The sequence below is a fragment of the Staurois parvus genome, unplaced genomic scaffold, assembly GCF_062004578.1.
Source record: "Staurois parvus isolate SC_StPar_1 unplaced genomic scaffold, SC_StPar_1.0 ptg000347l, whole genome shotgun sequence".
NCBI lineage: Eukaryota > Metazoa > Chordata > Amphibia > Anura > Ranidae > Staurois > Staurois parvus.
The window spans coordinates 7,311,149-7,338,678 of NW_028318143.1; the positions used below are offsets into that span (position 1 = coordinate 7,311,149).

Consider the following 27,530-nt stretch of genomic DNA (forward strand, 5'->3'; position numbering starts at 1 on the left):
TGAGAAGAATGAAAAGATTCTTCTTCTTCTTTTCATTCTTCTTCTTCTTTTCATTCTTCTTTTCATTCTTCTCATTCTTCTTTTCATTCTTCTCATTCTTCTTCTCATTCTTCTTTTCATTCTTCTTCTCATTCTTCTTTTCATTCTTCTTCTCATTCTTCTTCTTCTTTTCATTCTTCTTTTCATTCTTCTTCTCATTCTTCTTTTCATGAAGAAGAAAAGAAGAATGAGAAGAATGAAAAGAAGAATGAAAAGAAGAATGAGAAGAATGAAAAGAAGAAGAAGAAGAATGAAAAGAAGAATGAAAAGAAGAAGAAGAAGAATGAAAAGAAGAAGAAGAAGAATGAAAAGAAGAATGAAAAGAAGAAGAAGAAGAATGAAAAGAAGAAGAAGAAGAATGAAAAGAAGAATGAAAAGAAGAAGAAGAAGAATGAAAAGAAAAATGAAAAGAAGAAGATGAATGAAAAGAAGAATGAGAAGAATGAAAAGATTCTTCTTCTTCTTTTCATTCTTCTTCTTCTTTTCATTCTTCTTCTTCTTTTCATTCTTCTCATTCTTCTTTTCATTCTTCTCATTCTTCTTCTCATTCTTCTTTTCATTCTTCTTTTCATTCTTCTTCTTCTTTTCATTCTTCTTTTCATTCTTCTCATTCTTCTTTTCATTCTTCTTTTCATTCTTCTTTTCATTCTTCTTCTCATTCTTCTTTTCATTCTTCTTCTTCTTTTCATTCTTCTTCTCATTCTTCTTCTCATTCTTCTTTTCATGAAGAAGAAAAGAAGAATGAGAAGAATGAAAAGAAGAATGAAAAGAAGAAGAATGAAAAGAAGAATGAGATGAAGAATGAAAAGAAGAATGAAAAGAAGAATGAGAAGAATGAAAAGAAGAATGAAAAGAAGAAGAAGAAGAAGAATGAAAAGAAGAAGAAGAATGAAAAGAAGAAGAAGAAGAATGAAAAGAAGAATGAAAAGAAGAAGAAGAATGAAAAGAAGAAGAAGAAGAATGAAAAGAAGAATGAGAAGAATGAAAAGAAGAAGAAGAAGAATGAAAAGAAGAATGAAAAGAAGAAGAAGAATGAAAAGAAGAAGAAGAAGAATGAAAAGAAGAAGAAGAATGAAAAGAAGAAGAAGAAGAATGAAAAGAAGAATGAAAAGAAGAATGAGAAGAATGAAAAGATTCTTCTTCTTCTTCTTTTCATTCTTCTTTTCATTCTTCTTTTTGTTTTCATTCTTGTTTTCATTCTTCTCATTCTTCTTTTCATTCTGCTCATTCTTCTTCTCATTCTTCTTTTCATTCTTCTTCTCATTCTTCTTTTCATTCTTCTTCTTCTTTTCATTCTTCTCATTCTTCTTTTCATTCTTCTTTTCATTCTTCTTCTCATTCTTCTTTTCATGAAGAAGAAAAGAAGAATGAGAAGAATGAAAAGAAGAATGAAAAGAAGAAGAAGAATGAAAAGAAGAATGAGAAGAAGAATGAAAAGAAGAATGAAAAGAATGAGAAGAATGAAAAGATTCTTCCTCTTCTTTTCATTCTTCTTCTTTTCATTCTTCTTCTTTTCATTCTTCTTTTCATTCTTCTCATTCTTCTTTTCATTCTTCTCATTCTTCTTCTCATTCTTCTTTTCATTCTTCTTCTCATTCTTCTTTTCATTCTTCTTCTTCTTTTCATTCTTCTTTTCATTCTTCTTCTCATTCTTCTTTTCATGAAGAAGAATGAGAAGAATGAGAAGAATGAAAAGAAGAATGAAAAGAAGAAGAATGAAAAGAAGAATGAAAAGAAGAATGAGAAGAATGAAAAGAAGAATGAGAAGAATGAAAAGAAGAATGAAAAGAAGAAGAAGAAGAATGAAAAGAAGAAGAAGAATGAAAAGAAGAAGAAGAAGAATGAAAAGAAGAATGAAAAGAAGAAGAAGAATGAAAAGAAGAAGAATGAAAAGAAGAATGAGAAGAATGAAAAGAAGAAGAAGAAGAATGAAAAGAAGAAGAAGAATGAAAAGAAGAAGAAGAAGAAGAATGAAAAGAAGAATGAAAAGAAGAATGAGAAGAATGAAAAGATTCTTCTTCTTCTTCTTTTCATTCTTCTTTTCATTCTTCTTCTTCTTGTTTTCATTCTTCTTTTCATTCTTCTCATTCTTCTTTTCATTCTGCTCATTCTTCTTCTCATTCTTCTTTTCATTCTTCTTCTCATTCTTCTTTTCATTCTTCTTCTTCTTTTCATTCTTCTCATTCTTCTTTTCATTCTTCTTCTCATTCTTCTTTTCATGAAGAAGAAAAGAAGAATGAGAAGAATGAAAAGAAGAATGAAAAGAAGAAGAAGAATGAAAAGAAGAATGAGAAGAAGAATGAAAAGAAGAATGAAAAGAAGAATGAAAAGAAGAATGAGAAGAATGAAAAGAAGAATGAAAAGAAGAAGTATTCCAGTACAGCAAAAAGTGTCCCTGCAGAGAGCTCCGCTATTTCTGACAGTTCTCTGACAGTTCCTTCACATGTACAGCGGTTGAAACATTGTATCTATTTATTTCCGAATAAAAACATCTGTATCCTAAATGGAAACAAATAGATACAATGTTTCAACCGCTGTACATGTGAAGGAACTGTCAGAGAACTGTCAGAAATAGCGGAGCTCTCTGCAGGGACACTTTTGCCGGCTGATCGGGAAAAATCCGATTCGCGCACCCGAATTATGCAAATATTCGGATTCGACGCAAATCGAATTTTTCCTGAAATTCGAAACAAATTCCACTTCGCCTGGTTCGATTCGCTCATCTCTAATAAGTACCTGAAATAAATAAATAAATACATAAATATACAGTCCATTACAGAAGAGGACCTTGTGTCTCATCATAAGGAGTAACACGAAGTGAGAAACTTATATAGTATTCATCTAGCTAGAAGGATAGTAATACAGGTCACCAGCTACCGTGGAAAGCAGTGCAGGTGACCCTACTTATACATCATTGAGTTGGTCACCTCTCTGGACTTCGCCCATCAAATTCTCCATGTCTGCATGTTTCCCCAAGGTCCGCAAAATACAAAATAAACATTGAGAAAGAAAGAAAAAGGAAAAAAAAGTTTCATTTTTATTCTAATAACTACTCAACTGTCTGACATGATTCCTATAATAGGAAGGTACTGCTCTTCATTATAAGGACTACAAGACTACCCGACCATTTGCCTTATATACGTGAGCGGTTTTATGAGCAGGATCTCCACTGGATCCTACTTGGTCACTGGAAGTTACCTAGGGCTGCATGTTCCTGGGGCCTCTCTTCCACTTTATTTGTAGTGAACTGGTAAGTGATCCCTTGGATTGACTCTTTATTTTTTCTTTTTTTTACCAGTTCTCAGTCAGGCTTATGTGGATTTTTTTTATTATTTACTCATCCCTGTTTCTAAGAACAGTCATGGACAAAAATATTGGCACTCCTGCATTTCTGTCAGATAATGCACCACTTCATCCAGAAAATTGTTGCAACTACAAAAGTTTAGGCATTCTCATGTTTATTTTGTTTGTATTGGTATGCCACAAAAAAGTGGAGAAACAAAAAGCAAAATCTGACACATTCCACGTAAACCTCCAAAAATGGACTTGACAAAATTATTGGCACCTTCTCAAAATGGTAAAAAATAATTGCATTCCAAGTTTGTGATGCTCTTATAACTTGTAATTAAAATCACCTGTATTAATTAACAGATCCTAATGTTCCTGTGTCCACTGTGCACAACATTGTCAAGAAGTTTACAGCCCATGGCACTGTAGCTAATCTTCCTGGACGTTAACGAAAGAGAAAAACTTGATCAAAGATTGCAACGAAGGATTGTTCGAATGGTGGATAAAGAACTTTGATCAACTTCCAGGCAAATTCAAGCTGACCTTCAGGCACAGGGTACAACTGTGTCAGCTCGTACTATACGTCACAATCTGAATGAAAAGGAATGCTATGGTAGGAGACCCAGGAGGACCCCACTGCTGACACAGAAACATAAAAGAGCCAGGTTGGAGTTTGCCAAAACTTACCCGAGGAAGCCAAAATCCTTTTTGGGAGAATGTGCTATGGACATGCGAAACAAAGTTATAGCTTTTTGGTAAAGTCCATCATTCTACTGTTTTCAGAAAAAGAAATGAGGCCTTTAAAGAAAAGAATAATGTCCCTACAGTCAAACATGGTGGAGGTTCACTGATATTTTGGGTTGCTTTGCTACTTCAAGCACTGGATGTCTTGGATGTGCATGGCATTATGAAATCTGAAGACTACCAAAGAATTCTGTGATGTGATGTAGGGCCCAGTGTCAGAAAGTTGGGTCTCTGTCAGAGATCATGAGTCTTACAGCAGGACAATGACCCAAAGCACACATCAAAAAGCATCCAGAAATGGTTTTAGACAAAGCGCTGGAGAGTACTGAACTGGCCAGCAATGAGTCCAGATCTCAATACCATAGAGCAAATGAGGAGAGATCTCAAAACAGAAGTTTGGAAAATTAACCTTTCCAATCTGAGAGACCTGGAGAAGTTGGCGAAAGAAGAGTGCTCCAAAATTCCAGTAGAGAGGTGGAAGAAACTCACTGATAGTTACAGGAAGTCATTGATTTCAGTTACTTTTTCCAAGGAGTGTACTACCCAATATTATATTGAGGGTGCAAAAAATTTTGTCCAGTCCATTTTTGGGGTTTTGCGTCAAATGTGTCAGATTTGGCTTTTTGTTTCTCCACTTTTTTGTGTGATACCAATAAAAACAAAAGAAATAAACATGAGAATGTCTAAACATTTGTAATTGTAACAATTTTCTGGGTGAAGTGGTGCATTATCTGACAGAAATACAGGGGTGCCAATTTTTTTGGCCATGACTGCTTGCTAGTTGCTTATAGACCTGTTATGACCCATTAAATAATTTGCATACACTAGCTTAGGTGGGGTAGGGTTGGATAACATGATGGATAGACTAAGTAACTAGGGGAATATTTAAACCCAATGTGGCATATCTAACACAAAGCCACGCTCTTGTCAATAATCCATTGAAATTTAAAAAAATGCATTGTGTTGCCTTGTTTTGCTTTTACATGGTACTTCTCACAGGCAACCAAGCTGCACCACTAAGCTGTATACAATGTTTGTAATTGCATGATATGTGCATCCTGGCTGATTTGATGCTGTGCTATCAGTGCCCGGTCTGACCAATCAGCACTGTTTCAGACTAGCTGCCATCAAGGTACCATGTGTTATCCCTATCCTCATCTTGCCAGGCCTAATCACCAAATATAATGTGTTTCTTTCCAGATAAAGTAGTTTGGGAAAGGAAGGAATCGCTCAAGGAAAAAAATGAGCTGGAAAAGATCCATCAGAAGAGACACCTGGACTTTCTTGATATTCTTCTCTGTGCTAAGGTAAATTATTCTATGTATCCATTTGTATCCAAATAAAAACATCTGTATCCAAATAATGTTTTAAAAACATTGTAATACATTATTTGGATACAGATGTTTTTATTTGGATACAAATGAATACATTTTTTGCAACCGCAAGACTTTTTCATATAAAATATAATAGCGGACTGGAATTCTTCTTCTTCTTCTTCTTCTTCTTCTTCTTCTTCTAATTCTTCTTCTTCTTCTGTATTGCTGTCACATATGGCGTGCTCCCCTGTCTCTGCAAGGGACAGAAGTTATGGGGTTAATGCGGGCCATAATGCCAGCCATTGACAGGACGAAAATCAGCTGATTTTTTTACTGTTGGTGGTAACGTCGGCTGATCGAACCACCGTTTTTTCGTTTTTTGTTTTTTTTAAATCGGCCGATTTTTGACCCGTGTATGGCCTGCATAAGGGCTCGTTCACACTTGACTTTATTTCTAACTCTTGCTAAATGCCCCTATAGCGTTTGACACGCATTAGACAGGTGGAAGGAGAGAAAATTGCCCGATTCCCCCATCAACACAGTCAGTGTTGATGGGAGTATCACTCTTGTAGCACTATTTTCTAGAAGGCTCCCCACCTGCAGAACACAATGATCACTGAGAACTGCAGCAGCCATCAACAATGATTGTGTGCAAAAAATCTGACAGGCTGGTTGTACTAAAGTTGATCGATGGATCGACTTCAGTACAACCAGCCTGCACATAGATGGTTTGAATCTCAGCTGATCCTTACCAAACTGGCCGATATGCGATCCCTCTGTGGTCGGCTTAAGAAAGAAGGGTGTATGACCCTCCTGGATGTGGAGGCGTAGGAATCACAAAAATGGCTGAAAGGAATTACAATTTCTTTGTCATATAAAACAGTTTACAATGATGTATTCCAATGGTGTATTTAGCTTTTGGACCTAAATTCAATTTTAAATATTCTGAAAAAAGAAACAGAGTCATGTATATATTTTTAGGATGAGAACGGTCAAGGTTTGTCTGATAAGGACCTGCGTGCTGAGGTGGACACGTTCATGGTTGCGGGACATGATACAACAGCCAGTGGGATCTCATGGACATTGTACTGTATGGCCAAATACCCCGAACACCAAGAAAAATGTCGGGAGGAAATCAGAGAGGTGCTGAGAGATCGGGACACTGTGTTGTGGTAGGAACTTATTATTCATGTGTTGATTTTTATTACTTTGTTTATTACTGGTTTAATACAAAGCTAAACTAATGGTTCAGATACTTCTGAGCAGCATGAATGTAGTGCTGCAAGCCTGGGATCCAGGGATCTATTTCCATCACTGCTATCTGGTCAGACTTAATGGGGGTTATTTACTAACACTGCATGGTGCAAAATTTGGTGCAGCTTTGCATAGAAACCAATCAACTTCCAGGTTTTATTGTCAAAGCTTAGTTGAACAAGCTGAAGTTAGAAGCTGATTGGTTATCTGTGCTCAACTGCACCAGTGCATCGGTTTTAGTAAATCTTCCCCAATATGTTTTCAGTGTGATTAGGGGGGAATTTAGGTTTGTTCACATAGCCCAAAAAATCATTTTTGTTGACAGCATCCTCAGTCGCAGTGTGGAGTAATTAACGTCATCATGCCATGCCTTATCTTAGACATTTATTAGCACAAAGAGGTCCTGTCTTTTGACATCTTCTGGGTTTTCCTGAAAACAGAAGCTATATATATCCAAATTTCATTGCTACCTGCTGGTGAAATCTCATGTCATAATGTGACCATAAAGAAACCAATTATTTATCTATTTTTATATCTTAGGACAGCAGAGGCATATATGAAACGTCAAATCAGATTTAGGGATAGCTACAGTCAGAGATTTGAACAGATTGCTACAGGTGCCGCCTGCATATTTGCAATGTTTTATTGAACAAGCCTATAGGAATCTGGTTTTAGCCACAGTTAGCCTTCATTTTACCTCAGAAGGGTCCTAAGCAGAGAGGGGATTTCCATCTGTGACGGACCACCTGGGTGCATCTATCAGAGAACTGCTTCCTCACCATTGGGACACAGGACCAAGGTATTATAGCAGGGCATTGCACCCAAGGACTAGACGACACTAGCTTAGGTGCAAACTGGTACTCTCCCCTTATTGAAAATCCACACAGAATTTATACCGCACAAAATCATAAGAGCTTGATCACATAATCCTAAATATTGCAAACTTTATCATCAGTACATCTAATGAACAGCCAACAGCTAACCGTGATCTATTCCAGGGCTCAAAATGTCAAATTCTGAGCTACTAGCCAGGCCTTACTCGCCACCAGTTGCCCCACCCAACCCCTACCCTGCCATGCCCCTAATTCCACCCCTAAACACGCCCTCGAAAATTATCTCATGAATTGACACTGTTAGGTGTTTTAGGCAAAATAAAGGTACAAAAACAAACATTAACAACAACAGCTTTAACAATATTGACATAAAACATTGTAAACATGAAGGGAAAGTAAGTGCTTTACATCAATAGGGAAACAAAATAATGCACAGTGCAGAGGTCAGTGGTGTGATGCATAGTGCAGGGAGAGGGTTACGGATTATAGGAAGGAAGGGGGGAATGGAAGGGAGGAAGGAAAGGAAGGAAGGGGAGGAAAACGGAAAGGAACAAAGGAAGGAGGGAAGGAAGCAGGGGGGAGGGAAGGAAAGGAAGGGAGGGGAGGAAGAGAAGGAAGGAGAGGAAGGAAGAAAGGAACAAAGGAAAGGAAGGAGGGAAGGAAGCGGGGGGAAGGGAAGGAAAGGAAATAAGGAGTGAAGGAAGGAAGGAAGGAAAGGCAGGAGGGCGGAAGGGAAGAAAGGAAGGAAGGAAAAGAAGAAAAGAGGAAGGAAGGAAGGGAAGGGGGATAAGGAAGGAAGGGAAAGAGGGAAAGGAAGGAGGGAAGGAAGGAGTGAAAGAAGGAAGGGGAAGGAAGAGAAGAGAGGAAGGAAAACTCACATGGCTTTGTCATCACAGGGCTACTGGCTGCTCTGTATAATAATTCCCGCCCGCACATACTCTTCAAGCTACATAGACTGGAGTGTGGGCAGGCACAGGGGGAGGCAGAGCAGTGTGGAGATTAGGGGGAAAGGCTGGGCACTAAGGAGCACATAGGGGGGCCTGGAAAGAAAGGATTGGGGATGATTGGTGCAGCGGTGAGGGCAGTTACAAGCAGTGAACTCCCTGTATGATTTTCAATGAAGCAGCTACTCCTCCTCTCCCTCCCATGGCTTTTAGCTGCTTCATTGACATCCATACAGGGAGATCGCTGCTTGCAACTGCCCCCACCATCGCCCCTCCTAATCACTTCTAGTCCTGAAGTGGAAATGTTGAGGGCTGATCTAATTGACAGTAAGCTAATCAACAGCCAGACACCCAGGCCAGCCAGGAGCCCACCATAGACAGCCCGGCATCTCCAAACCTGAATACACAAAGTACATTACTCATGCTGTCTTTCAGGTGACTTGTGTAATCTGTCCACTAGAAAAGTCACCATTAGAAAAAGTGGAATTAATTTATCTTCTTAGATTTCTTGAGGGAGATTGTTGATAAATATTTCTGTCCCAAAAGAAGGAGCTTCTCCAACCCAGTCTGCAGGAGGACCACCATATTTCCTCTGACCATTAACCTGTACAAGATCAATACTACACCTTTCCATCCACTCCAGAAGGGAACATTTATTGACTTTATTTAGAGAATTAATCCAAACTCGCTTTTAGCATTCATCATGTTATTATCCATCATCCCAGGGTGATCCGCTATCGCCATGTGATCAGAGGCTGAACTGAGTTCTTTTCCATGCTCTGACTGGGAGGAGCAGAGAAAATCCCCGGTCTCCTCTATGGGCCATAATCAGTGGGTAGAAGGCTAGCCCTAGTCCCCTCCAAAAGCCCCTGTCCTGGTTGGGTTTGTCACTCCATCTAAACTGAAATTCGTCAAAATGCTTGGATGATCCATCTGTACCAATATTTTTTCTTTTGTGTGGTCAGGGAGGATCTGGCTAAGATGCCATACACCACTATGTGTGTTAAGGAGAGCATGCGCCTGTATCCACCTATACCTGAAGTGGCTCGTGAGCTCAACCAACCAATCACATTCTGTGATGGGCGGAGCCTTCCAAAAGGTCAGTCATCATTTCTCTTATGTTAAATATAAAGTTTGTTGTGATACATTCATCAGTGTTTACAGAAGTGTGTGTTTTATTCATGAACATATCAGCTTCAAAAATGTCAGTTAAGAATATGTCTGGGGCACTTTTTTTAGGTGCAAAAGGGTCTTCTGCCCAAAAGATGAGATTTGCATCTCTCCAGAAAATGTACATATACAGTGTATATATATACAAATTATCTATTTGAATATACTGATTGTACCAAAATGAATCCATCAATCAGCATGTCATATTTTCAGAATGCGATTATTGCCAGCGGCTATAGCTGATAGCAATAATCATTGTGTTCTCCTGGCAGGGGCAGCCCCCCTGACTCCAGCTCTGTGGCAGGGGTTCCCCCATCAACACTGACTGTGTTGATGGGGGAATCAAGCGATTGTCTTTCCTGTAACCCGTGGTTGCAGGAAAGAAAATCACATAATCTATGGCTTGCCTAACTGTGTCCAAGAAAAGAGGATGGCATGTCTGTCAGCATTGTGCAAGGATTGTAGCAGGTCTCCTGTAGACTCTTGCAAGAATAGGAACATCATTTCCTGTTTTTTGGGCAGACATATGTCTGTCTATCTGTAGCTACAAGTATTCAGTTAATAAATGCGATTGATTTACTAAACGAGTTATCCAGTTCAGCATTTATTTAATCAGCACATGATTACTTAAATTGAAGTGAACTTTCGTATCACTTATTGTGTGCAGATTGTCAGCTACTTTAATAAACCAGCTCAATTGTATCTTACATTTGAACATCAGTGTGAAACTTTTATGTTATTGAGAATTTCAGCCAAGCAGCAGCAAGAAATTAGATTCCTCTATCTCGGGGGGTTGGCAACCTGTTGATCACAATTTACCTGGCAACTATGGTCATGTGATGGGTAGGTTGTGACTGTCCCCGACTTGCCACCACCTTCTGACCCCGCTGTGCTGCCTCAGACCCCAGATCAGAGCAGCAATGTGAATGTAGACCTGAGAGAATTCCTAGGCTATTTCTAAGCTCTATCATACCATGTGACAAAGCCAAGAATAGACCTGGGGTGGTTTGCCTTACTCTGCTGCGTGCCACTACATCTGAGGCTTTGGTGAGTAAACCTCTGCACTTTGTGTCATTTACTCCTGACCTCTCTACCCTGTGGTATGTATCAATGACTTCTGAATTTTGCATTAATTACCCCTGATCCCTGCTTCCTGTGTTACGTACTTCTGACATCTGAACGCTGTATTACTTAGTACTGTCCTCTGCACTTTGTGTTAGATACTCATGACCTCTGAACTCTGTGTTACATAATACTGACCCCTGCGCTCTGTGTTATTTACTCCTGACCCTTCCACATGCCTTACATACTTCTCACCTATGGGAGGATCTGCTTTTCATAATAACCGACTGCACTCTGTTACATACTGCTTACCTTTGAACTCTGTTACGTACGCCTGTTACATAATACTGACCCCTGCGCTCGGTGTTACTTACTCCTGACCCTTCCACATGCCTTACATACTTTTCACCTATGGGAGGATCTGTCTTTTATAATAACTGACTGCACTCTGTGTTATATACTGCTTACCTTTGGACTCTGTTACGTAAGCCTGTTACATAATACTGACCCCTGCACTCGGTGTTACTTACTCCTGACCCTTCCACATGCCTTACATACTTTTCACCTATGGGAGGATCTGCCTTTCATAACTGCACTCTATGTTACATACTGCTTACCTTTGGACTCTGGTACATACGCCTGACCCCTACACTCTGTATTACGTACATACTACTGACCTCTGAACATTGCGTTGTTCTTTACCCCTGCACTGTGCATTACATACTACTGACTCCCAAAACTCTGCATTATGTACTCCTGACCCCTAAACTCTGCAATACATACTACTGACCTGTGAACTGTGCAGGGGCGGACTGACCATTTGGAAACTCAGGCACTGCCTGAGGGCCCGGGGTCAGTAGGGGGCCCCATGAAATGCCCCTGGTACCTTTTTCATAGGCTTTTTTGAATTTGGGCAAGGACACAGGGGCCCCATGATCCCCTATTGCCCGGGGGCCCCATGAGTTGTCAGTCCGCCCCTGGAACTGTGCATTACATACTACTGACCTGTGAACTGTGCATTACATACTACTGACCTGTGAACTGTGCATTACATATTACTGACCTGTGAACTGTGCATTACATATTACTGACCTGTGAACTGTGCATTACATATTACTGACCTGTGAACTGTGCATTACATATTACTGACCTGTGAACTGTGCATTACATATTACTGACCTGTGAACTGTGCATTACATACTACTGACCTGTGAACTGTGCATTACATATTACTGACCTGTGAACATTGCTTACCTATTTCTGGGCCGTACACTTATACATGCTATTGATCCCTGAATGTTGCATTACTTACACATGATCCTCCACTATTCATTACATACTACTGACCTCTGAACTCTGTGTTATTTACTACTGACCCCTGAATTCTTCAAACCTTCATTACTTTTTGATGGGCTCTGCTGGGTTATCATGCTGCACTCCATCACTCCAGGGTTGCCTACTCTCACTCGTTCTGGTGTACATGAACTGTGTTTTTCTCACTGCACTGATATTGTATGCTGTGGGGAGGATCAGCTGCATTGTAAGAAGATAATATGTTACAACCATGGAATCAGAACAAAACATATATTGACCTGAATTGCTTGTTTAGAAATATAACAAAGGGTTTTATATGTATATGTTAAAACATAATCACTATGGCTAGTTTTCTTGTATACTATACAAATCACCCGCTCATCCACTCATGTCCTTCCTATATCTACAGGTGCAGGTGTTTTGCTGAGCATATATGCAATGAACAGATGTTCTAATGTATGGGAAAATCCAGAGGCAAGTGCTTACACTGTGAAATGTTTGTATTGTGTTTGCTCAATTGTGCAAAAAACATTTGTGTGAACAAATGATATCTCGTCTGTGGATCGGCATTTCTTTTTTCAAAAGAGTACTTTTTTTATGCATTCTTTTTTTATCAATCGTTTTTTTTTACAGAGAGTACAATTGACAGTAGGGTACATAAACATCAAAAGACCCAATATGGTCAGACTGATACAAAAGGAAACAAAAGAATACTTTACATTTATATGGTATATTTAAAGTGAAAGTTCAGTTTTACTGAGTAAAAAACAACCCACTCTGGTGAACTATACACAACATTGCAAGAATATCAGCAGATTTTACTGCAGTTTCTTAACTGATTTTGGTCTGGAGCAGGGGCGGACTGACCATTCGGGCACTCGGGCATTGCCCGAGGGCCCAGGGTCAGTAGGGGGCCCCATGAGATGCCCCTGGTACCTTTCATGGGCTTTTTTGGGTGTGGTTTGAGTGTGGATGAGGACACAGGGGCCCCATGATCCCCTATTACCCAGGGGCCCCTTGAGTTGTCAGTCCGACCCTGGTCTGGAGATAATGAATTAGGTCTTCTCATGCCCTTTTTTCAAAAATAACTACAGATGGGTAGATCTACATTTCCTTATACCCAACTCAGCAGTCTAAAGCTGGCCATACACTGGTAGATTTTTGTACAATTTTTTGTACAAACATTTCTATGAAAGATCTCATCAATACATTTGATAATGTCATAAGGGACTTGTTGAATGTTGTTCGAAAGTACTTCAAAATTTTGTTTGCTTTTAACATCAGATTTTGGATGGTATGGAATTTTCCAAACGGAATACAACATTAAACCACTTGCGCTCCAGAGGCATTACCCCCCCCGTCCTGACCAGGCCATTTTTTGTGATTCGGCGCTGCGTTACTTTAACTGACAATTGCACAGTCATGCAGCACTGCACCCAAAGTAAATTTATGCCCTTTTTTTCCCACAAATGGAGCTTTGTTTCGGTGGTATTTGATCACCTCTGCGCTTTTAATTTGTTGCGCTATAAACAAAAAAATACCAACAATTTTGAAAAAAAAACCAATATTTTTGACTTTTTGCTATTTTGGCCAAAATGTATTCTGCTCCATGTTTTTGCTGAAAAAAAATCCCATTATGTGTAAATTAATTGGTTTACATAAAAGTTATAGCGTCTACAAATGGAGGTATATATACTGGAATTTTTATTATTATTTTTTTACTAGTAATGGCGGCGATCAGTGACTTATAGCAGGACTGCAGGACTGCGGTTGGCAACTGACTAACTGCCACTGACATCCCTAGTGACACTAATACATTGATCAGTGTTAATATAAAGCATGGACACTGTACTAATTACACTGGGCAGGAGGGGTTAACATCTGGGGCGATCAAAGGGTTAATTGTGTGCTATGTGCTGTTTTACTGTGTCCCCTGTGTGTGTTATACTGTGTAAGCATGCTGCTTTGTGTTGCTCTACTATGCAGAGCAATACAAAGCAGCATGCTGGTGCTGACAGGGGAGAGATCTGTATTGTTTAGATCAGGGGCAGACTGACAACTCACGGGGTCCCCAGGCAATAGGAGTTCAACTCACGGGGCCCCTGTATCCTTGCCCAAACTCAAAAAAGCCTATGAAAAAGGTACCAGGGGCATCTCATGGGGCCCCCTACTGTCCCCGGGCCCTTGGGCAGTGCCCGAGTTTCCAAATGGTCAGTCTGCCCCTGGTTTAGATACAGACTTCTCCCCTGTCAGTGTTCCTTGATCGCGGGGTTCCGGTGGGTAATCTCCGTCCGGGACCCGGTGATCGACAACTGTAGCCGTCAATGGCGGCACGGGTAGTGGATAAGAAAAGTTAGTTATCATACTTATCTCACCCCCGGCTTCTGCCCGTGTCACCTAGGTGAGGGTAACATTACATCCTTTTTATGAGGTCGGGGAATGCCAAGTAGCCCAAATCTTGCGAGAGGACACTCCATCACTGTGCTAGAGCATCATCTTGTGAGATTGTCTCACACATCTTGGCAGAAGGATGGTGACGTTACCTCTTAGTAAGGTAATTATAATAAATATTCTTTTAGTCTGCAGGTTTTTCATTCTTTTTATTGTAGTGCAGTGTTTTTTCATGGTGGAGGGGGCCCTCAGTAAATAAGCGGACTGTCCTTGTAGCAAGGTCTGCTTTCAAGCCCTTTGCAGGAAACTGGGAAGAGCAGTAATCCAATCATATATACAGGAAGTGTAATATCTGGAGGGGACTTGTACGCTCTGATGTACAGAATACCCCAGGTTGCCTTGAATCTGGAACTTTTCACCAGGTTTAGTAAATCACAACAGCTATAGATTAAAAAGGAAAATTAGGCTTTAATAACAATTAATGATAAAATGGTGTATATATATATATATATATATATATATATATATATATATATGTGTATGTGTATATATATATTTATATCTGTGGGTATATTTATGAAAATGTATTGTATATAACAGTTCTTCTATCTGAAGTGATGTTTCCCTTGAAACTGGGTGATGTTATAGAATAACAAGGCTGTTTAATGGCAGGGCAATAGGGCAGATGTCAGAAGGTTTCTTTCATACTATATGTGCACTGGAAAATTGAAAGCCAGAATCTGATTGGCCGTTATTAACTGCACAGACACTCATAGCTAGTAGTAGATGACGTATGAAGCCGTTTATAACTCTGCCCCAATTTACATCACCGATCTTGTCTCCAAATATCACCCAAACCATACTTTCCGCTCCTCACAAGACCTCCTGCTCTCTAGCTCTCTTGTCTCCTCCTCCCATGCTCGTCTCCAGGACTTCTCCAGGGCTTCCCCCATCCTCTGGAACTCCCTACCCCAGTCAATCAGACTATCGCCCACTCTGCTCACTTTTAGGGTCACTCTGAAAACCTATCTCTTCAGGGAAGCCTATTCCACCCTCAGCTAATACTGAAATCCTCTACTCTTCCAACCACTCTATCCCCCACAGTTATTACCTCTTGTACCACCATCCGCTCCCTCCTAGATTGTAAGCTCCAAGGAGCAGGGCCCTCGAACCCCTCTTGTATTGAACTGTATTGTTACTGTACTGTCTCGTGTACTGTCTCCCACCATAATGTAAAGCGCTGAGCAAACTGTCGGCGCTACATAAATCCTGTATAATAATAATAATAGTAGATAGCCTTATTCAACTGGGCATACTGTATAATTGTAAAGACATTTAACTTCCCAGCCAGGCAGATTCTTCATTTCTAATGAGCGTTAGGAACATACCCCCAGCATCCATAGTCACAGGTTACTCATCTTAATCCCATCACTAATTAATTTGTTAAGGCAGATGTTGATTATTCAAGAACAGGATGAGAGATGTGAAAGTTTGTAAATTCATTTTGTTCTTATCTGAAAATCCAATAACCATAATGCCATGTCTGGGATGGGTGTTAATTGTTCAAGTCACATGTCTGAAGGTGTAAGTTGTTGTTAAATTGCTTCTACCCTGCTGTGAGGACCATTGTAGTCAATACCAAAAAAACCCTTTATTAAATACGTTGACAATTCCTTTTTTTTCCTACACATATATTAATAAAGTGTATTTTCTTTCTCCTTTTAGGTGTTTGATCCCCTTAGATTTTCTCCAGAAAATACCATCAAAAGACATTCACACGCTTTCCTGCCCTTTTCTGCTGGAGGAAGGTATCTTTGCACTGTCTGAAAGATTAAAACCTGGCAGGCTTTTTTTAAAGGTCCTTATCAAAATAACTGAGGGAAAAGCTGTTTTTCTTCCATCAATCAGATTGTTCCATTTAGTTTTCTTTTGCATTAAGGGAGAGTGAAAGGAACCGATTTAATTGGTTGCTTTGGACAATAAGAGAAGTTGTTTATGTAGACACTTTAGTTTGAAATCCTTTATTACAGCTTCAATACAGAGCACTACATATATCTTGCATTTCCAATAGAAGAGCTGATTCACACATGTGCCGGGCGGATTGAAGATCAGGTTTCACAGCTAACTGACACAGTAGTTGTTCAGCGGTTCATGTCAGGTTCAGGACATGATTAGGTCAGAATTTTATATTCATACATATGTGGTTTAGGAACGGTTCACATAAAAGTCAATACCCTGAAATCCGCACCTGAACCAGACCACACTGCTCAGAAATCGTTCAGGACTCTAGTTGTTCAGCGGTTCATGTCAGGTTTACACCCGGTTCAGGACATGATTAGGTCAGAATTTTATCTTCACACATATGCGGTTTAGGAACGGTTTCCATAGAAGTCAATAGCCTGTAATCCGCACCTGAACCGGACCACACTGCTCAGAAATCATTCAGGACTCTTTTTAAAACCGTTTTGAATCCACACCACCAGTGCACTGGACATTTGTGAACAAGCACCATAGGAAGCAATCCTTTCACATGTCATGCGAATTGGATTTTGTTCAAACCACATCCAATCCGCATATATGTGAACCGGCACGACAGGTTATTTAGTAAATACATACAATACATTTAACATTGAATAATCATTTTACTGTAGAAACTAACCACTATGTACCTCTGTGGTTATATATTCACTTTGGTACAAACAGGGAAAGCATGCAGGGATTCTAGGAAGTTGTAGAAAGAGACGGTCAGCAGACAGGCAGCACTCGCAACATGAACACAAGATTTTTCAAGTCATAAACTCTTCGATTGTAAGCTCCAAGGATCAGGCCCTCCTAACCCTCTTGTATTGTTGCTGTATTGTCTCCCTTTATTTTGTAAAGTGCTGAGCAAACTGTTAGCACCATAGAAATCCTGTATAATAATAACTGTTTGTATTACTATCACAATGCTGATGTTATAAAATGAAAGCGTATGCAGTGACCATAGAACCTTGCCGCCCGCCCACATTAGTTGTATTGCAAGCGAGCAGCAGCTCCAGGCCAGGCAATGTACCTGTACATTGTGATCCTTCTAAGTTTGTGGCATGTATGTGCGTTCCCCCTGCCGACCATGCTGTGATTGGACACAGCACAAGTTTGGCAGCTGATTTCAGCCAATGACTTTGGTTGAAGTCAGCTGATCGGCTGTGTCCAGTCACACACAGAGATCTGTGTTTTGAAAACACTAAACTCTGTAGACAAGGAACAGCAATCTGGCTGTTTATTCTCCCTGCAAAGAAAGGAGAATAAAGAGGCATATGGTAAAGTAAGAGAAGCACATATGACACATTACACATTGTTAGCAACACAGTTAACTCTTTGATTGTCCCTAGATGTTAACCCAGCCAGTGTCATTAGTACAGTGACAGTGTCCAGTATTAGCACTGATCCCTGTATTAGTGTCACTATTGATGTCATAGTCAGTCAGGTAATGTACCTCACAGGCAGCGTCAGCTGGCACCAGATTGCCCACCACACTATTACAGTCCCACTATAAGTCGCTAATCACCACCATTACTAGCATAGTGTCGTAGCTGTGTAATATATACCAAAGTATATATACCATAGTTTGTTGAACAAACCAATTAATATACCGTATTTTTCGCTCCATAAGATGCACCTGACCATAAGACGCACCTAGGTTTTAGAGGCGAAAAACAAGAAAAAAAAATATTCTGAACCAATGGACTGCAGACATAGTACAGGGGATGACCAGAGACTGCGGACACAGTACAGGAGATAACCAGAGACTGCGGACATAGTACAGGAGATGACCAGAGACTGCGGACACAGTACAGGAGATGACCAGAGACTGCGGACACAGTACAGGAGATGACCAGAGACTGCGGACATACTACAGGAGATGACCAGAGACTGCGGACATAGTACAGATGACCAGAGACTGCGGACATAGTACAGGAGATGACCAGAGACTGCGGACATAGTACAAGAGATGACCAGAGACTGCGGACACAGTACAGGAGATGACCAGAGACTGCGGACACAGTACAGGAGATGACCAGAGACTGCGGACATACTACAGGAGATGACCAGAGACTGCGGACACAGTACAGGAGATGACCAGAGACTGCGGACACAGTACAGGGATTGTCAGAGACTGCAGACAAACTAGAGGAGACAGTCAGAGACTGCGGACATAGTACAGGAGATGACCAGAGACTGCAGACACAGTACAGGAGATGATCAGAGACTGCAGACACAGTACAGGAGATGATCAGAGACTGCGGACACAGTACAGGAGATGACCAGAGACTGCGGACATAGTACAGGGAAAATACCAGGGACACAGTACAGATGACCAGAGACTGAAGACAGTGCAGGGAATGACCAGAGACTGCAGACAGTGCAGGGAATGACCAGAGACTGCAGACAGTGCAGGGAATGACCAGAGACTGCAGACAGTGCAGGGGATGACCAGAGACTGCTGACCTTTAGGGAGGGAGGGGGAGCGAGTACCTGAATTTGACAGATACCCGCTCCCACTTCCGCAGAGGTGTCTTTCCCTCTTCTTCCTGCGCCGGCTTCTGTGACAGCCGGGTGCCCACTGCACATGCGCGAGAAGTGCTGCGCTTTGTAAATGGCCCGGCACCTTCTGGGACCTGTCATGTGTCCCAGAAAACACTGGACCATTCACAAAGCGCAGCACATGCACAGTGGGCACCCGGCTGTCACAGAAGCCAGCGCGGGAAGACTGTGCAGCGCTGGAGCGAGGAACAGGTAAGGCCCTGCAGGAGAGAACAGCTGAGCGGCTGGCCCGGCATTCTGACATGGTGGCATCAGAAATACCGGACCGGCCGCTTTATATTCGCTCCATAAGACGCACTGACATTTCCCCCCCTTTTTTTGGGGGAAAAAAGTGCGTCTTATGGAGCGAAAAATACGGTACACTTTTTTGGGATTTTTTTTTTACCAAAGACCTGTAGCGAAATACAATTTGGCCTAAATATAGGAAGAATTTTGCTTTTTAAAATTTTTTCATTGGATATGTTTTCTAACTGAAAGTAAGAAATATCGTTTTTTCAGAATTTTCAGTGTTTTTTCATTTATATTATACAAAAATAAAAAACCCAGTGCTGAACAAATATCACTAAAAGAAAACAATATTTGTGAGGAAATGATAAAAATTTAATTTAGGTACAGCATTGCATGACTGCGCAATTGCCAGTTAAAGTAACAAGTGCTGAATAGCAAAAAATATTCCGGTCATGAAGGGGCTTTTATATGGTCACCAGAGTGTTGGGTAACCCCTTTTTCGGCTTACAGGATAATCAGGCTCCTTGTGGTGACAGCTCTTTTTTTTTTTTTTTTTAATTTAAATATTTATTAAATTTTTCATATTAATACAAAAACCCAAAAAGGAAATAATTCTCATACAAATAGACAATTATATAACCTTTCTACCTTTCCCTTACTAAAAACTCTTTTCCCTCCCGTCCCACTACCCCCCCCCCCTCCCGCCCCTCCTCCCCCCTCCTCCCCCTCTGCAGACTCTAGCCCTTTCTAATCTCTTGAGGCTTATTAATTTTTTTGCTAACATCCTAGTTCATATCTTCCTATATTTCTCTTTCAATCCTGCTCTTTCCCACTTTTCCCATCTCTTGGAATAAACTCTCATCCTATCTTCTTGCATATGGTATGATCTTTCCATTCTACCTATCTGGTTTACTCTATTAATCCAGTCTACCTCCTTCGGTACCTCAGCTTTCCGCCAAAATTTGGGTATCAACCCTTTCGCCGCATTCAAGAAGTACCAAATACCTGAATCTTTATATTTATTTACAGATGTCTCCACATTGTGTAGGAGGCACGTTGTTGGGTCTAACCCTATGTCAATTCCAGTTATTTCTTCAATTAATTTAACTATTATCTTCCAAAAAGCCTGGATTTTCGGACATTCCCACCATATGTGAAACACCGTGCCTATCTCTCCACATCCTCTCCAACACATATTTGAGTTTTCCCCGTTCATCTTGTGCTCTCCACTCGGTGTAATATGCCATCGTGTCACACACTTATAATTAACCTCAACCTCTCTCATACTAACATTATCGTGTATCAATCTAAACATCTTTCTCTGTCTATCTTCATCAAACCCAACTCCCATATCCCTTTCCCATTTTGTCATAAAAATTAACTTTGTGTTTGTGTCTAATTCTGTGAGTATTCTATACACTTTTGAGATACCGTGCTTCCCATCCCTTCGTGTCTCTAACAACCTTTCAAACATATTCCACTCCCGTTTTATTCTCAGGGGTTTCGGTAGGTTTCCAATAAAACTTTTCAATTGATGATATTTCCACTCATCTATTCTAATAAAAATATCTCCCTTCTTCTCTATTAACTCTTTAAGTGATCTCAATTCTCCCTCCACCAAAACATCTCTCAATTGGGTATCCTCCTTTCTAAACCATCTCCCTGATATCTTATCCTGTCCCGGGGGGAAGTACTCAGTATTTGTGAGAGGCATTAATATAGAGTTAAATTCCCATTTCATGTTTTTGTGTAAATTGTCCCATACCCTAAAGACTTTTAAAGTGTAGATACTTGTGCTTTCTTTAATTCCCCTGAACTGTGGTGGAACCCATATTATCTGACTCAATCTATTGCCACTAAGATCATTTTCAATTGTTACCCAGCTTTTCCCCTTATGGTTAAATGTCCAGTCATATATTCTTGCTAAAACCACTGCTTTATAGTATCTCTTGACATCTGGTAGGCCCAATCCCCCTTTCTCTTTAGTCCTACCCAATGTTTCATATGCTATTCTAGGTTATTTATTCTTCCAAATATATCCTGTTAACATTTTTTTCATTATCTTAAAGAAGGCTTCTGGAATTTTAATTGGTACCATTTGAAATCTATACAGTATTTTAGGCATAATTACCATTTTGACTAGGTTTATACGTCCTATCCAGGATGGATTTCCTCCTTCTAGTCTTTTTAAGTCTTCCCTGATCTCATTTATTAAAGAGATATAATTTAATCTATACAAATGCTTAGATGAGGCAGTGAGTTTTATTCCTAGGTATTTTATCTCTTTTTCTCTCCATATAAAGGGGAATTCTTTTTGTAGTTTTTCTTTTTCATTCTTTGGTATATTAATATTCAGGATCTCTGTTTTCGTTGAATTAATTTTTAAATTTGATAGTTCACCGTACTCCTTCAGAATCTTCATTATATTTGGGAGAGTTATTCGGCGATTCCCCACATAGAACAATAAGTCATCCGCAAAGGCCGCTACTCTATGTTCTATGGATTCTATCTGAATTCCCTTTACCGATCCACTATTTCTTATTATTGACAACAGAGGTTCGAGTGACAATACATATAGCAGAGGGGACAGTGGACAGCCCTGTCTTGTCCCCGATACAAAGCCCACCTGGTCTCCATGAATCCATTCAGGCATCAGATCCCTCAACCTGTTTGCTAACACCTTTGCATACAGTTTAGTGTCTGTGTTCAATAATGAGATAGGTCTATAGCTGGAGCACTGAGATGGATCTTTTCCCTCCTTGTGAATAAGTACTACATGGGCCTGTAGGGATTCTCTCCTCACTTCCATCCCACCTCCCAGAGCATTCATATATTTCTCCAACTTGGGTAGCAGTACTTCACTAAATTTCTTATAGTACTTAACTGTATATCCATCCGGGCCTGGGCTTTCCCCCCCCCCCTGTGCTTCTTAATGCTATTTTAATTTCTTCCTGGGAGATTTCTGCGTCTAGGGAGTTCAACTGTGCTTCATTTAGTTTTGGTAATCCCGCATTTTTTAAGTATGTCATCTTTTTTTCATTAATTCCCTCTTGGGCTTCTTTTAGGGGGCCTTGGGGGCTAATATTATATAACTTTTTGTAATACTCCGTAAACACTTTAATAATCTCTTTATTTGAGTGGGCCAACTCCCCCTTTGAACTTTTTATCTTTTCTATATAGTTCCTATTTTTCTTTTTATTCAAAGCTCTCATTAGATATCTTCCTGGTCTGTCCCCCCATCTATATCTCTCGTTCAAAACCCTGTTGTATTCTCTCTTCTCCTCATCCATCAACCTCTCTAGCTCATCTTTTTTATCCGATAACCTCTGTCTCGTATCTTTTGTTATTTTCTTCTTATGGATCTGCTCCAAGTCCAATATTTATTTTAAGAGCCCACTGACCCTCTCTCTTCTTTCCTTTTTCTTCTTTGCTCCCGCCGCAATCAAGATTCCTCTTATGAATACCTTATGACTTTCCCAGACTGTAGCTATCGATACGTCCTCTGTTTCATTCTCCTTAAAGTATACTTTAATCTCTTTCTCGATTTTCTGAACTACATCCTCATCCAGAAGAAGACCCTCATTTAACCTCCACCCTAATCCTCCCGTCCACCTTCTTCCCCATCCCATTTTCATTACAACCGGAGCATGGTCCGAGAACGTCCTTGTCTCTATATCAATTTTAACCAGATGATCTATAAATTGATGGTCTATTAAGATGTAATCTAATCTCGAGTATATCTCATGTGCATTAGAGAAGAAGGTATAGTCTCTGTCTTTCATATGCTTTATTCTCCAAGTGTCCACTAGTTGATATTCATGCATCACTTTTTTCAGAGCTCTCAGAGACCTACTCCCCTCTCTTTGCACGGAAGAGGTATTATCCTTTTGTGGGTCCATACAGAAATTTAGGTCTCCAGCTACTATCAGGCGCCCTTTTTTAAATTCCATTAATTTTTTCAGCAGACCCTTCATATACATCTCCGGGTTTTTATTAGGGCAGTATATATTGGCTAAAGTACACTCAATCCCCTGTAGTCTACCTTTTAAGAATAAAAACCTCCCCTCCGGGTCGGTTCTTCTATCCTCCAGCTCAAATCTCATATTCTTTGCAAAACCTATTGCAACCCCTTTTGCTCTTTTAATTGGAGAATCTGCATAGTACCATGTTGGGTAGTGTTTGGATTTCAATTTCACGTTTGCCTCTATCTCAAAATGCGTCTCCTGTAAAAATACCACTGACGTAGCCCTATGATGTAACTCATTAAACAACCTAAATCTCTTCCCTGGACAACTCAACCCGTTCACATTATAGGTTATAAACTGTATTTCTTCCATCATTCCCAATTAACTCCATCTCTCTTCCAGATTGCCTCTTCCTCTTTATCCCTTCTGTCATGCAGAGTATTGACCCAATACCTCCTCCCCTCCCTCCCTCCCACCCAACTCTCGTCCCCTCCCTCCCCCCCTTCCCCCCATCCCTTTTTAGGCTTGTAAAGTGCCTACTAATCATTTGTGGGATCATTCCCACCCTTGATTTAAGACTTTGGGGTTGACCTCCGCCCATGGGCGGCTCACCTCTCCTCCATCCTCCCCAGTTTACCTCTCTCTAAAAATTTGACTCAGAAAGAAAAAAAAAAGATGAAATCAGTCCAGAAGAAATACCCTATTTTCAGAAGGAGGTGGGTGGGAAATGAGGAGCGTGGAAGGGAGAGAAAAAAAAAAAAAAATCGAGTCTCTATTTCTCCCCTCCCTCTCTCCCCCGCCCCAAACCTCCCCCTCTTCTTCCCCTAACCCGCAGCCAGTCCTCTTTTCTTATATCTTCTAATTCTCCCTTTTCTTCTTCCCATCCTTCTATTTCCATTCTTTGCAAGTCCAATCCCTCACAAAAGACTCTCAGTTCCTCTGGAAATCTCAGATAGGCTGTGACTCCGTTTCTCCATCCAATTAGGCATTCTGGGGTTCCCCATCTATACTGCACCTTCTGCTTTCTCATTTGTTCCAATAAAGGTCTCAAGGATCTTCTTCTCCATAGGGTCTTTGATGTTAAGTCCGCATAGATTTGGATATCTAAATCTCTATATTTAATTATTGATCTTCCTTTACTCTTCCTCCAAATCTTATCTTTGTCCCCAGATTTTTGAAATTGAACAACTGTATCCCTCGGTCTCTCCTTCCCCATGATCTGTTTGAACTTTCCTGTTCTGAACACTCCATCCAGATTAATCACTTCTGATTCCGCTCTATCCATTATGGAGTTTAGAATTTTACTAACTAGTTCATACAGTGATTCCCCTTTTACAGACTCTGGGATTCCTCGTACCCTAAGATTACTCCTTCTTTCTTTATTCTCTTGAACCTCCATCCTATAAAGAAGTTTTTTCTGAATAAAGTCCATATTTATTATCTTCCTGTCTAGTTTAACAATGGTTTGGGCCTGATTTTTAACTTTCTCCTCTGTTTCCTCCACTCTCAGCAACAGGTGCCCCAAATCATTCCGAATAGATGTCATTTCTTGCTTTATCATTTTCTCCAGACTTTGAAACATTTCTGTCATCTCTTTTTTATTTGGTACATGTAGTTCACCCTCAGGTTCGTTTTTCTCCAGCCTTTCCACCGTTTGTTGACTACAGCTGCTATTCATGTCCAGTGATAATCTAGGGTTACTTCCCAGACTGATTTCCATTTCACCCTTTTCACTAGTATCTTGGGGCCTTTCTGGAGTACTATTTCCTTGAGTAGTATATTTCTTAATCGTTCCCGTTTGAGACCCTTTGAGTCCTGCTCCTTTAATTCCTTTATTCTTCATGTCCTCTATGGGTCTTGTTTTCTTCTATGACCCCTTATACAAATGTAAGTCAAATGTCTATGGCTTGTTAACCCAGCCTTGCCTTGCTATTTTTCCTTTTATTTAACTTTTCTGTGTCTCCTTATTCCTCTTCTCTTCTCCACCTCTTCTTGACCCTTGGGAATCCCCCCTCCTCTCTTTCACCTTTTTTTCTCCCCTCTGCCACAGGAGATTATAGTACACACACAATGTTCCAGTATGTAAAAAGCCCCAGCCGCTCACACTCACCCGTCTCTTTACTTGTAAGAGGCTCTGGTCGTCGGGTAGAGGGCCTTTCTCAGTCCCAGGGGGATTCCTCCGGGTCTCCTTTGGTCTCTCGGTCACCTGGAGGTCATCACAAGGCTACAGGCTGCTTCTCACAGTTTTCCAGGGTCCAGGGCCAGTCTGCACGCCGGGGAACGAGGCCAGGAGTGAGCCGGCACTTCCCTCTCTGCTCGGGATGCCGGCCGGTCTCACCTCCTCCCAGAGATCCTCCGCGGCTTGTCACATGATCCCGCCGCGTCTCCTCGTCTCCCGGCTGACCCGGCTCCTGCCTCTCTTCACGGGCCACTCAGCTCCCCTGCTCTCCGGCCTCTCCTGCTCGGCCCACCTAACTCCGGTGAGTCTGCCCCTTCATTTTTTTATTTCCGAGGGTCCCTGGGAAGGATGGAAAGCGGAGCCTAGCAGAGTGCTAGTGCCTCACGCTCTCCTCGGCCGCCATGTTCGGGCTCCTCCCCCCCCTCTTGTGGTGACAGCTCTTAGGCAGGACTTTGAGAAGTTACATACAAGAAGACCATAAGGCCCTTTTTTGTGTTACTATTACAATGCTGATGTTATAAAATAAAAGTGTATATTGTGACCATAGATTTCCTAAAAGTATGTATAGTAGAAGTATTAAAAATTATAAAACCTATGTTGAAAAAAATTGAACTTGAAACCATTTATCCCACTTCCTAGAAACTGTATTGGACAGAATTTTGCGATGAATGAGGTGAAGGTTGCTGTGGCGCTCACTTTACAGAGGTTTGAATTGTACCCGGATCCCAGAAACAAACCCATAAAGACTCAGCAATTCGTTTTGAAATCCTTAAATGGAATCCACTTGAATCTGAAGAAAATAGACCCTATGAAAGAGAAAGACTGGTAACGTCAAAGACCTGCAATACAAAAGCACAAACTTTTCTGAACAATCCCAGGACAACTACTCAAATAACAGAACAAGTATAATCAATACGGCACACAAATCATGTGCTGAACTGAACTTTTAATAAAAGAAGCGTTAGTACTGTAATAACATATTTATACATTACTTATGCAGATGAATAAAGTTTATCTCTAATGGAATATGGATAAAGAAATGTCCCCTATTTTTTATTTGACATTTATTTTCTTCAGTTTTTCTTTCACATTTTGCCTTTTTAACCCTTTTCTGAAAATATAAGTAATCTGCTCATCCTAATGATCCTTTAGCTTCAGCACTCAAGAATTCTAACTTTAATGGCTACTTAGCTGAGTGATACTGAATCCCTAGGAGCAGCATGATAGCAAGGGGACAGCAAGCTAATTGAGAATGGCAGAATAGATAGATATTATTATTATTATTACATGGTTCTGATAACATTCTTTAACCACTTCAAGTCCAGACACTTTCACCCCCTTCCTGTCCAGGCCAATTTTCAGCTTTCAGCGCTATCACATTTTGAGTGACAATTGCGCGGTCATGCAACACTGCACCCATATGAATTTTGTAGCATTTTTGAGACAGATAAAACTTTATTTTGGGGGTATTTATTCACCACTGGGATTTTTATTTTTTTGCTATATAAATGAAAAAGTCCAAACATTTAGAAAAAAAGTGTTTTTCTTATAAAAGTTTGCAAATAAATAATCTTTCTTCATAAATCTTGGCCAAAATGTTTTCATCTATCTTTTTAGTAAAATGAAAAACAACCCAAAATAGTTTATAACCAAAAATTATAATTTATAAAAAAAATTGATGTTTTTATTTTATTTTTTTATATTATTATTTATGTTTTTTTAACACACTGTCACCCTAGCAGTACAGTGTCACCATAGTGACACTGTACTACTTGTGGGGGGTGTTGAAGATTTATTTATTTTTTACACTGATTGCTTTTCACCCATAAAGGCTGTAAAAGCAATAATTTCACCTACTCTCTGGCTGCATTCTTGCAGCCATTGAGAAATACTGTGTGAGCTGTGATTGGTCACAGCCTGTCACATGGTACAAGGCTGTTGTGAATATGTGATCAATAATGTGATCATTCACAGATTTCACTAGTAGTAAGCAATGATGTCAGGAAGTGACATCTTGCTTACTACTATTCATGTGATCACTGATTGAACAATCAGTGATCACATGATCGGGACCTCACAGAGCGATCAGGAGCGTGCACAGGTGGGGAGCGGGGAGGACATTTATAAACGGCCACTCGCTCCTGCAGTGCTTCCGTCTGGCCGTTTATATACATATACGGAAGTGGTTAAAGGAAGTGTCTCCCTTAGACTTCCCTCTT

The 27,530-nt window shown here is 40.3% G+C and overlaps 1 protein-coding gene across 1 annotated transcript in view; it reads left to right on the forward strand.

Annotated features, from left to right (window-relative positions):
- LOC149456822 (cytochrome P450 4B1-like) overlaps positions 1-26,337 on the forward strand; it is a 64,769-nt gene extending 38,432 nt beyond the window's left edge. The window contains exons 7-12 of the mRNA XM_089684426.1: positions 5,272-5,378; positions 6,369-6,559; positions 9,384-9,517; positions 12,374-12,438; positions 16,081-16,163; positions 25,951-26,337. Coding sequence (XP_089540552.1) covers positions 5,272-5,378; positions 6,369-6,559; positions 9,384-9,517; positions 12,374-12,438; positions 16,081-16,163; positions 25,951-26,140 — 770 coding nt within the window. The 3' untranslated portion in view covers positions 26,141-26,337. The remainder of the gene's footprint in view (positions 1-5,271; positions 5,379-6,368; positions 6,560-9,383; positions 9,518-12,373; positions 12,439-16,080; positions 16,164-25,950) is intronic.
- Positions 26,338-27,530: the final 1,193 nt, after the last annotated feature.